Here is a 12,329-nt window from a genome sequence, read left to right on the forward strand (position 1 = left end):
TTGACGACTTTTTAATTGACAAACTATGCTTGCATTCCAGATACAATTATGGTTGATAGTTTACAGGAGGAGATTCTTATGGTCTCTTGTTGTCTTGCTTCCTTCAGAGATGACAGAAAAATTATCACGCCAAAATCATTACCTGTTGAAACTCGTTCATGGAAAAATGTGTCATATTCAAATGTATCTTTGTATTTTGATTCAAATTCAAGTTCTAATGTTGTTAAAATGAATAACAAAAATATAGAGAAAGAAGTTGTTGTTCTTTCGGATGATGAACCTGATGAAGTGGCGTCAATGGAGGTGGTAGCCTCTTGCTGTACTAATTCAGAGTCGCACCTGTTAAGTGGGACTTCTGTTCCAGCTACTTGTAAGGGCTTGCTACCAGATAGTGAGACCAAGTCCGTGTTTGCTAGTTCTAACTATGACATGCTTGAGCCCTTTCCTTCTGGAATTTTTGTTGAGGACGACCCTTGTTCTTCTCAGGAAGAGGATAATCTTGTGAATAATAAAACATCTTCTAATGAAGAATCATTTTCCCGTAAAATTGGAGGTTCTCATATGCAAGAAAGAGGTCATGGTATTAAGGCTTTAAAAAATAGTAGCTTTGTTAAGTCTTCTTCCGACAGGGGTCGAAATGTTCGAGCCCAAAATGGTCAATCATTAGTTGAAATTCCTCCTACCAAGATAACTAGAACTGTTACACGCCCAGAGCAGGCAGTTGCTATGATCGAACAGTTGGTTCAAGTTGACATTAATAATCCTTTGGAGCTTGCACTTGACCATGCTGTTTGTTCAAAACCAGTAGTATCGAAGCCAACAATGCTTGCTCCCAAAAGAAAAGTAATCCAACTTCAAATGCCTGCCAATCAGAAATCTTGCTTGCTCAATAGAATGAACGTATCTTCGAGAAGACTTAAACCTCCTAGATTGGATGTTTGGTACAAGTCCATCTTGGAAATGGATTACTTTGTGATAGTGGGACTATATTCCACTGATGAACTTGACAAGACAACCTCAAATTTCAATGAAGTTCCTTTACATTTCCAATCTTCAGATCATTATGTTAAAATTTTCCAGCCACTAGTTTTGGAAGAGTTCAAAGCTCAGTTGCGCCATTCATTTTTAGAGTCATCTGTAGAAGACAAGCATTGTGGCAGTCTTTCTATAGTTTCTGTGGAAAGGATTGATGATTTTCATATAATCCGAGGTCGTCCTGATGAGAAAGCATCTGAAATATCTTTAGGTTGTCTGGAAAATGATCTGGTTCTGCTCACAAAAGATCCCCTGGAGAATTCTGTCCAAAGTACACACGTTCTTGGAAAGGTAATGTCATTGTTGTTTTATTTTTCTGCATTTTGTGTGCGAATGTCTTTTTTTTTTTACCTTTTTAGTACATTTCATGACCTTTGTATCTCAGGTGGAAAGGCGTGAGAAAAGTGATAAAAATTCCTCTGTTATTCTAGTGATTAGATTATATCTTCCAGATACTTTCTCACGCTTAAATAAAGTTAAGCGGCTACTAATTGAACGGAGTAAATGGTTTTTAAGTCGAGCTATGAGTATAACTCCTCAACTGAGAGAGTTTCAGGCTCTTTCATCTCTCAATACGATTCCTATGCTTCCCATCATCTTGAATCCTGCTGATCATTCTCCTCGGCATACCAAACCGCAAAAACTAGACCTAAGTAAGCTCTCTCAGTTCATGCAAGACACGTTGAAGTCATCATTTAATGTCAGTCAGCTCCAGGCTATTAGTGATGCCATCAGAGCACATGCTTCACGAAAATTTGACCTCTCACTCATCCAGGGTCCCCCAGGTTCTATTCCCTTCAATTGCAATTAACAGTTAAAAAATGAATGTCTGTAGCTGTAAAAATTTAGAAGTTCTGATCTATGCAAAAAATTGATGCAGGAACTGGTAAGACCAGAACTATTGTTGCTATTGTTGGTGCGTTGCTTGCTCTTCAAAGAGTCCCAAAAAGCTATTCATCCAACGTGTTAACCGACACTAACAGAGAAGTCAGAACCTTCTCCAATCCTAGGACACATCTTACCCATTCTACAGCAGTTGCAAGAGCTTGGCAAGATGCGGCTTTTGCAAAACAATTGTTTAAAGATGCAGAGAAAGAATCTTCAATGCTTATAGAATGTGCTTCGAAAGGAAGGGTTCTTATCTGTGCACAATCAAATGCAGCAGTTGATGAACTTGTATCAAGAATCAGTGAAGGGCTTTGTGGGAATGATGGAAAAATATACAAACCTTTCATTGTGAGAGTTGGCAATGCAAAAACTGTTCATCCTAATTCTCTGCCTTTTTTTATTGACACACTTGTTCAAATACGGCTGGAAGAAGAACTAACAACCCTGGGAACTGCAGATGGAGGAAATGACTCTACTGTTGAGACTTCAAGATCAATTCGTGCTAAACTGGAGAAGCTAGTTGAAAGAATACAGTACTATGAATCCAAGCGTGTTAAATCAAAAGATGGGGATGCCAACGTGAAGGGTACCTCTGGTGGTGATATTTCTAAGGAGGATAGTTTTAAAGAAATGTCCGATGCAGAAATAGGGGGAAAACTGAACAATCTGTACAGGGAGAAAAAAATAATTTTTCAAGATCTTGCTTCTGCTCAGGCGCGAGAAAAGAAGAATTCTGAAGAAAGCAGGGCCCTTAAGCGTAAGCTGCGGAAATCCATCCTAAGAGAGGCTGAAATTGTGGTGACAACACTCAGTGGGTGTGGTGGTGATCTGTATGAAGTTTGCTATGAATCTTCCTCTAGCGGTAATTCAGGGAAGTTTTCTGATCAGTGTTTCTTTGATGTAGTTGTAATTGATGAAGCAGCCCAAGTATGTGATTTCCACTTTATTTATTTTTTGGAAGTTTTTATTTATGAGGGTAATTTAAATTTAGAACTTTTTGTAGGCTCTTGAACCTGCAACTCTCATTCCACTGCAACTTTTGAAGTCAAATGGAGCCAAATGTATAATGGTATTAATCAGAGGTATATTTTAATTTATTCATTGTCCATGCTTCGGATCTAATTTTTGATTGTGCATTTTGCAGGTTGGGGATCCCAAACAGCTTCCTGCTACTGTACTTTCCAGTGTGGCTAGCCAATTTCTCTATGAGTGTAGCATGTTTGAAAGATTGCAAAGAGCAGGGCACCCCGTGATACTGTTAACTGAACAGGTGAACCAAATTGCAAGTCAGTCTCTAGATTTTTTTTATGGGATTTCCTAATTAGAAGTCATATATTCTTAACGCCGGTAGCTTTTGTTTAATGTTTCTCACCAAATTTAAACTGATGCATTATCATCCATCCAACCAAAAATCCTGGAAAATTTAATTGATAAGACCTCTTATATATAATTTGTACTTAATTTTTCTCAAATGCTAAAACTTTGTCATCTCCTTTCTAATCGTTACCTTTATAACACCAAAATTTTAAAAACAAGGAGTAAACAAATATTCGATGTTTCTCTTGCCCTTATGTTGATAAGTATTTAAATTTCTGTAGTTTATTAACGCGGAAGCAGGTGGAAGATAGCATTGGGTTTGGCCGTTTGAAAAGTGCTTCTACTTGTTTTTTCTTTTAATTTTTTTTTAAAATTATTTTCTTTGATTATGATGGACAAGAAGGCTGGGATGCTGAAGTTTTGTACATGGTCTCAAACTCACTAGTTTGCAAGAGAACTCGCCTCAAGTAGTCGAACATGATTCAAGAACTGGTACTATTGGGTGAATAAAGCCTAATTGTTGGCTCTAGCGACTGCTATCTTTAAAGTCTTCCTTGACGACTACTCAAGAAGCGATGATTTCGCAAGAAAAATTATTGATTAAATACTCATACTCAAATATCCAACTATCAACTGGATAACTAATTAAAAAAACCAGCAAATAACTCATCAAGTTGGACCTTTCAACCAGGCTACATAACTATTATATTTTCTTATATTTTTTGTATTGTCATATATGTAAAAAATTCTGTAATGCTGAAGTCCTAACTCCAATCTATATATAGGAGGTTGTGGGGTGAGCCAACTTTTTGCAATTTTACTCAATCAATCTCTAACTACTCAATTCTTTGCACTCAAGTCTATTTTACTAAAATCATAGAGCTTCTTACTCTTTAATTCTTCCTTCTCTCTCTACTTTCTTGTTTGCTCTTTCACTCATTATTCTTAGTATAGTTTGTTGTGATTCATGGTTAATTGTGGATTCAATATCCTAAAAGGTGTGGTGAGTTTGGATCATACTAGTGACTAAAAGAGAAGTACTCTATGGAGTAGAACAACATCCGAGAGGAGAAAAATCTATCCTTTTGTGTTAGAACATTTGCGTCGGTAGAGTTGGTATTTTATGTCTTAACTTTGAAAACAATCAATACACATAGATAAAAAGTTGTAGAAGATTAGAAAAATTTTATGTGAAAAACTCGAGAAGGGAAAAAACTACGGGGCTTGACCCAGTTGAAAAATCTGTTATATATTAAGAGATACAAAAACCCTTCCTTCCTCACAATTGAAGAATAAGAAGACTATTTGAGAATAAAATGTATGATTTCTCTTTTGTAGGAATTACAAATCTCTGGTGTCCGCAGGCGAATAATTGAAACCCAATAGCAGGGTTCGATTTTGATTGTAGTTTGTAGACAGTAGTGGCGATTGCTGGTAGTGGTTGTAGGCGAGAGTTATGGTTGTTGTCAATAGAGAGAATTGTTGGTGGTCGTCGGTGGCGGTGTGAATTGGTGGTTGTCGTCAGCGGCGACGAGCTAGAAAATACAAGAAAACTCTCTTCTTCTCTCTACTCTTTGATCTACTCTATGTAGAGAATGATGTTCTATTTATAGGCTTTTTGAGATGAGCATTTTGATTAATTTGACTCAAATCCAAAGCACTTCTTCATTTATAAATAGCTTGATTTCATGTTTACTATCCATGGCCTCCATATCAAAATGAAGGAAACTTAATTAGTCATTTTAGTTATGAAGAAATTATTTAGAGGGAAATTCAAATTCTATTGTATTCTGTAGAATCATTATATATATACATTTTAGGAGAATAAGCAGACAAGTGAAAGACATTTAATCTAATTAATTATAATAATCATATCCCACGGTTCTCCAACTATAGCCCAAGGATTGCTGACGTGTTAATCTAATTAATTATAATAAATAGAAGAGGAAATAAATTTAATCTAATTAATTATAATAATCGCATTTGTGGATATATATGAACAAAGGCAGAGCATCCAAAACTTTAGGTGAAAGCTTTGATGATATGAACCGAACATGAGGATAGGCTTTAAGTAGAGTTTGTTTAGGTGTTTCAAATTTTTGTACCCGAGTAGGTAACCTATTTATTAGGTATGCAACAATAAAAATGGCTTTTTCCCATAAATATTTTGTTACTTTTGTGAATAGCATAATAGATCTGGCAACTTCCAAGAGTTGCATATTTTTCCTCTCAACTATCCCATTTTGTTGAGGCGTATACGCGTATGAACTCGCTTGGATTATCCCTTGGCTTGATAGGCATTCTCTCATGATAGAATGGAAGCACTCTCCCCCATTGTCTGATTTTAAGATTTGAATTTTTGAATCAAACTGATATTGAATCGTAAGTTGAAATGATTTGAATATTTTTGCAACTTCAGATTTTTCCTTCATTAAATAAACTCAAGTGAATCTTGTATGATCATCAACAAATATTACAAACCACCTTGCTCCACTTATATTTTTAACCCTTGAGGGTCCCTAAATAACACTATGGATCAAGGAAAAGGGTTTAGAAGGTTGATAATGAACGGGTAAGATGATCTGGTATGTTAGCCAATTGATAAGTTTAACATTTGAACAAACTTGGATTTTTATTAATAAATAAATGGGGAAAAAGCTTTTCAAGATACATGAAATTTGGATGACTTAACCTATAATGTAACATGATAATATCTCTATCTTGATTGACTCTAGAATGTCTCTCAACCAATTGACGTACAATAGGATGATTCTTAGCAGCAATTAAGGTTTGTATGAATTTAGGTGTCTTGATGTAATATAACTCAAAACGCATCTCAGCATTGCCATTCTTCTCCGAATCCAGTTCCTGAAAAATACATACATTATTGAAGAAAATTTTTAAGCAATTACTATCACAAGTCAATTTGCTAATGGAAATTAGATTGCACTCAAGATTGAGCACATAAAGCATCGATTTAAGGGTGATAGCTTATGTGACAAAGACGGAACCAGTTCCCAAAACTTTGGATGTTGAGTCATGAGCAACCTTAACTACTCGATTTGAATGATAAAGTTGATAGTCATGAAAGAGTGTAATGTCTCCTGTCATGTGATTGATGCCCCTGAGCCAATAACCCAAAATTTTGACTATTTTATACTTGAGTGAGCGTGTATGCTGGTTTCATCTTCTGGAGTAGGAAGAAGAGAAGAGTTGTCTACAGATCCAGAGTTTCTGGTGTTTAAACCGGTAATATTTGAGTAGGAGGATGAGATCTTGCTATCCATGGACATGGTTGGGGTTCCTCGATTGAAAGATAAGATGAATTTTTGGCAATGGCTATCGGTGCTTGAAGAGAGGCTATTGACAAGATGATGGATAGTTACCGTCGGTTGAGGGTTTGGAAGAAAGGAAGGAAGGTTTGCTGCTGGCACTCAAAGAAGGCTTAGGATTTTCTTAAGTTCTGATACCATGAAGAAATTGTTTTGAGGGGAATTCAAATTCTATTCCTTGGAATCATTATATATATACATACATACATACGTTCTAGGAGAATAAACAGAAAAATAAAAGACATTTAATCTAATTAATTATAATAATCATATCCCACGGATTGCTGATGTGGCCCTGCATTGGCTACGTGATTCAACACCTTGCAATATGGCCTTTTTCAGAATTTTATTCAGTGATCAATCTTATTACTTTTCCTACGTTCTTCTTCTTGTAAAGTCTTGAAACATTTATCTAGAAGAAAAAATTATCAGACATATGAACCTACACCCAAATAAACCTCAGCTTGAAATGTTAATCTAACCATCTCAAAGTTTTATCACTTCAAGTTAATAAATTGTTGAATACCCCCTAGGTCTAGATGACTGAATTGAATAATTTAATATGCTGAAACTCCGCTATATTCAATCATGCCACAATGACCTCTGAAGCACTATAGATGAGATGAAGTCCTGGTGGCGATTTTTAGCATTGTTAACCTATCTATAAAGAAGCTTTATTTCTTCAGTGACATAATGAGGCAGTCCTGTGTTTCCAGCAAGTGTCATTAGGCTTATAAGAATACTGCATGACACAATCACGGGGTTTTATTTTAATGGTCATTTTTTATGAAAATTTTGAAATATTTTTATTTTGTTGTTTGGTTTAGTTAAAAAATCTACTTAACTAAAAAAAATAAGCCAGACAACTGATGCACGCTATCAAATATTAATGAAATCAGAGATGATCAAATCAATACTATTGGTGTCCAATTGAAGGGTGTCATTGCTGTATTGCTTAGGCATTTGACTAAGTTTGTTGCTTGTATTTGGCTGTCTTCATTGTCCATGTGTTGCATGATGTTCCTGGTGTCATTGACCATCAACACCATCATTGTTCTTGATAGGTGATCATTATTTATTGTCTAGTACTACTGCTATCTTAGACTGATAGTATTCCTGTCATACTCCAACTATTGTAGCTATTGTCGCCATCGACAGGCCTCAATCATCGGTGTCATTAATTGATAATATCTGCAACTATTTTCCGATGACTATTGCGGTCATCATTGAGCACCTTTGTTTAATGAATGTTGCATTGGGCGAATGCCTCTGCTGTCCATTTGACAATCACCATTGCTACAATATGGTGATTTTTTATTGCCAAGATCCGGGGAACTGCTATAGTCGATTCTTGACAATTAAGGCGATGAAAAATGATAATCGCCACCACTAATATGATTAAGGTTTCATTTGGGATATTTTTCTTATTGCTTTCTACAACGACTTTTTAGTACAAAATTTTTTTGAACTAGGAATTTTTGTACTAGAAAGCTATTTTGGTATTCAACCATCTATTATTTTTGTTAGACTGGTTCAATTGGTTAAGCCAACACTTAAAAATAAAACTAATCAATTTTTTTGGTTTATTTCGTTATACGATAGAAAATGAAAGAAATTTTTGTTATTTTGATGGCTTGGATAACCAAGTTGTTTGGGTTCCTTGCTTTGGTCATCAATCCAACCAAATTATTCGATCACACAATCCTACCACAACATTCTTATTTTAACCTTTTATACGGAATGATAAGGTTGGAGCTTTCCTCAAAGTATTTCACTTGCCTTGTTCAAATATGAGCCTCATTCAGTTGGCCCAGTTGTTTTCCCTATTGTATTTGGCTTTCATGTTTCAGGTGCCCTTTTCATTCCAAGCCAACCTACTTTCATTGCATGTGTTTCTGCATTGACTTATCCTTGGTCTAGTTTGAAATCACCAGTCCTACGTTTTCTAATTGATGTTACTTACAGTCGTTGATTGACATTTCATGTTTCCTTCTTAACTTTTAAAATTTTAGCAAGAGTTCTACATGACCCCAAATTGATTTTGTATATTTTCATCTGTACTTCAAGAAATAGTGCAATCCTATTAGTTGCTGCACAATTAAATGAGCAATATTAACCCTAATCTGTGGTTTGCACATCTAACGCTTCATTTGTTCTTGGGCTGGATAGAATCAGTGATAATTTTGATGTACTTTTTTTGTTGTATATTTGTATTAAAGCAACTTTTTGCCACTTCATAGATATGGAAGTTTGTTAGGGTTTGATAAATTTGTTCTAGAACTTTTTTTAGCCGAATGATATTTAATATTTTCTTATCGTTCACTATATTTTCGGTCAGTACCGAATGCATCCAGAGATATGCAGTTTTCCATCATTGCACTTCTATGATAACAAGCTACAGAACGGCGTTGGTGCAGCAAGCAAATCCGCTCAATTTCATGAGCATGTTTATTTGGGTCCTTATATATTTTTTGATATCCCTGATGGTCGTGAGCATCATGGAAAGAGTTCTGGCTCTTTGTCGCTTTATAATGAGGCTGAGACTGAGGCAGCTATCACTATAATGAGGTTCTTAAGGAAAAGGTAATACACTAGTTTTTCTTTAGGCTTTTTGAGTGATCATGCCATATAACATGTCCTAACTATTATTGCAGATACTCTTCTGACTTTACCTCTAGAAAAATAGGGATCATAACTCCTTATAAGAGCCAGCTTCATCTCTTACGGTCTCGCTTTTCCAGTGTATTTGGGTCAAGTACTGTTTATGACATGGAGTTCAACACTGTAGATGGATTTCAAGGGCGTGAAGTGGACATTGTAGTATTGACAACTGTTAGGTCTTCCATCTCTAGTTTTACATCGGTGGGGACAAACTCAATTGGTATAGGCTTTGTTGCAGATATAAGACGTATGAATGTAGCCTTAACAAGAGCGAAAATTTCTTTGTGGATAGTTGGTAATGCAAGGACATTGCAGACAAATCCTCATTGGGCAGCTTTAGTCCAAAATGCTAAAGAAAGAAATTTGTTCATCTCAGTTGTCAAGCCTTATGATTCTTTCTTTGAGAGGAGTGTATCATTATCCGGAGGAAACTCATCTTTTTCCAGGGTTGATGTCCATCAAAGTCATGCAAAGAAGAATGAGAGGGCCAAATCTCGCCGTGAAATTGAACAAGACAAAAATAATGAGAGAGATGCTCACAGAAAGAAGACAAAGCTTGCAGGAAGCAAACCACTGGTGCATTCAACAGGGAAATCTGGGCTAGTTGGCTCCAAAGGAAATAAAAGAGCGGCAAATGACAAGAACAACAAATTCACTGTCACTGATGCAACAACGGCCCATGAAGATGAAACCATCAAACTTCAGAAGCAAGATGATGGTTTGGCCAGTTCTGGAAACACCTCGCAGAAGAATGCCAAGTGCAGCAGAGGAGGGACCAAAGTTATCCCTGAGAATGTGCAGTTAAGAGCAGATTCTCTTCTGAAAACAGTAGATAAAGTAGTCAACAAGTTTTCTGGACATTCCCCACCTAGTAAACCAAGAGAAAATACAACAAATTTGCTATCATCTGGAAAATCATTTCAACAAGAAGGCACTATAGAAAAGTCTAAGCCATCAGATGTCAAAACTACTGCAAAAGACTTGTTGGCAGCTAGGAAACGACAGCGTGATGACATCGAAGCATTGCTGCCTTCGGCTCTAATTTCTTCAAAGAAAATTGGAAGGCCATCAAATGCTGCTACTGTCAAAAAACCACCTCCGCGCAATAACTGAAGGAGTCTATTGTAAGCCATCCTAGATAAGATTCATTTTCTAGTTTGCTTGTTCTTAATTTGGCCGCATTCGAGTGTGTAGGTATTTGTGCTGGAGTACATTCTAAGCCATCCTTCTATTAACCTGTGATCTTTATTTTCAGGTTGTGAAATCTTTTTGAATCCCTTAGTTCCTCTCAACTTTTGGGTTTTGGCCAGCGGGCACATGCGCTTGAACTCGTGTGCAAGTTGGGTGTCAAGAATTTAGTTGCCATCCAAATGTTAGAGGTACACCAATTGTTCCCTATTTCTCTATAATATTGATGCACATTGTCTCATTTACTATGTTTTAAACTTTCAGATCTCGAATTCAAAGATTTAGAGAGGGTAAATTGAGCACCCACTGCCCTCCTTCACTGGATTATGAACTCAATGTACAACCCTAGTTCTGGTGAAGAACAGAAGAAAGCAATTCTCACATGCATTAAAACTGCTCAGCAGAAGTGAAGCTTACAAACACATTATCCAACTCTCCTCTCATCCCATCAGTTTTGCTTTACGTGCTACTCTAGATCTATCCTGTATAGAGTCCACCTATAACTTCAATTCATTATATACTTGTTATTCGATCACATGATTCTTAATCAATCATCAATGATTAGTTTTTTGTATCTGTTTCTTGTGCATCTATACATTTAAACTAAGGCTTCGTTTGGGACGACTTTTTTGTTGCTTCTTAAAGCAGCTTTTTAATTTTCGTACTAAAAAGCTGTTTTAAGAAGCAACAAAAAAGCCGTTCCAAACGAATCCTAAATCATGAAATTTAAACAAGGTAATGAGGGATAAAACTTTGTTTCTACTAATGTAATGAATACTAAAACCATCTTAATTGACAAAAATACACACATTATGGAGCAACAACTTCCCTATTTTCATTATTCTCATAACCCACAGTTTTTTTCCTAGGAACAATATCAGTAATGTACAGAACTGCAACAACTGCACAAGTAGAGCCAAAGACTAGCACTGGGCTATAGATCCAAAGGACGAGCGGCATCGCGGTGAAGAAGAGACGATTACCAATTATGCTCAAGAGAATCCCCTTATCCAGCATCATCAACAGTTGCTCAACCGTTATTCTGGTTTCTGGGAGTACGAGTGTGTTAATGGCCAGAGCAAGCTGGTTCAGGTAAGTTATTGAAAGTGTCTGGAGAAAGAAGACAGCCATGAAGGCGAGGATGAGGATGGCCGACTTGTGCGAAACCTCGACCTGGTTCAAGTTGGTCAGGACGAGTTCTCGCTTGTCGGAGATGGTGCTTGTGAAGGCCAGAAGTCCACAGCAGATGAGGAAGGATGATGAGGCTACTAGCGATGACCCCATCAGGCTGTTTCTCAGACTTTGAACTGCAAGTACGTTCTTTTTGTCATTCTCCTGTGGTAGGAAGACAATTCAAATTAATTATAACAAATTTAATTATTTATCAAAATTAATTATAACAAACAATAGCAATAAAAGTATAATACATTGTTCATCGCATATAAAAAAAAGAAAAAAAAAATAAAGAAATTTTCATATGTTCTTATTACCTTCAGCATGGCTGCAACCCACATACTTTGTCCAGTATTGCTTACTCCTATGCTTGTTCTCTGCGGGTGCTTCTTAATCATTACCAATAGCCAGCAATGATATACTGTAGAAATTACAATTCCCAATGGCACAAATGTCAGATCCCAATAAAGCCTTTTCCAAGCCATTCTCTCTCTATCTCTAACTCTTTCTCTCTCTAACTCTCTCTCTCTCTCGCTTATTTGATCTTCTAAAATTATACAGTTTCAATTTTCATAGCCTTTAAATATGATCAATCTGTAATGGAGGCCAAGTAATTTGGCCACTTTTTCAATCTAAATATGTTTGACACCTCGCATATTGCTGCAGTACACGCTACGTATGTTTGATGATTTCTATTATTAGTAAAAAAATTCATTCAGAATATTAATTAATCAA

General features: G+C 36.3%; 2 protein-coding genes across 5 annotated transcripts in view; one reads left to right on the top strand and one right to left on the bottom strand.

Moving 5' to 3' along the window:
* LOC110113468 overlaps window positions 1-11,825 on the top strand; it is a 44,656-nt gene extending 32,831 nt beyond the window's left edge. The window contains exons 15-24 of one of the 4 annotated variants that reach the window (XM_020846089.2): window positions 41-1,326; window positions 1,421-1,820; window positions 1,916-2,850; window positions 2,927-2,992; window positions 3,068-3,193; window positions 8,911-9,155; window positions 9,227-10,357; window positions 10,489-10,612; window positions 10,686-10,905; window positions 11,279-11,825. In XM_020846089.2, coding sequence (XP_020701748.1) covers window positions 41-1,326; window positions 1,421-1,820; window positions 1,916-2,850; window positions 2,927-2,992; window positions 3,068-3,193; window positions 8,911-9,155; window positions 9,227-10,346 — 4,178 coding nt within the window. In that variant the 3' untranslated portion in view covers window positions 10,347-10,357; window positions 10,489-10,612; window positions 10,686-10,905; window positions 11,279-11,825. Of the gene's footprint in view, window positions 1-40; window positions 1,327-1,420; window positions 1,821-1,915; window positions 2,851-2,926; window positions 2,993-3,067; window positions 3,194-8,910; window positions 9,156-9,226; window positions 10,369-10,485; window positions 10,613-10,685; window positions 10,998-11,278 lie in introns of those variants that run through there. The other 3 variants (XM_020846085.2, XM_020846098.2, XM_020846080.2) reach the window with 3 other exon arrangements.
* LOC110113189 lies at window positions 11,232-12,079 on the bottom strand. The gene is made up of 2 exons (XM_020845652.1): window positions 11,912-12,079; window positions 11,232-11,756 (listed from the first exon to the last, which is right to left on the bottom strand). Exons 1-2 carry the CDS (start codon window positions 12,077-12,079, stop codon window positions 11,232-11,234), a joined length of 693 nt encoding a protein of 230 aa, XP_020701311.1.
* Window positions 12,080-12,329: the final 250 nt, after the last annotated feature.

Source organism: Dendrobium catenatum, unplaced genomic scaffold (genome assembly GCF_001605985.2).
Source record: "Dendrobium catenatum unplaced genomic scaffold, ASM160598v2 fragScaff_scaffold_1638, whole genome shotgun sequence".
NCBI lineage: Eukaryota > Viridiplantae > Streptophyta > Magnoliopsida > Asparagales > Orchidaceae > Dendrobium > Dendrobium catenatum.

Excerpts from the sequence above, each read along its gene's own strand:
- LOC110113189 (XM_020845652.1), bottom strand. The coding sequence starts at position 12,079 with ATGGCTTGGAAAAGGCTTTATTGGGATCTGACATTTGTGCCATTGGGA. Across the intron at positions 11,757-11,911 it reads GGGTTGCAGCCATGCTGAAG|GAGAATGACAAAAAGAACGT; the intron begins GTAATAAGAACA and ends TTCCTACCACAG.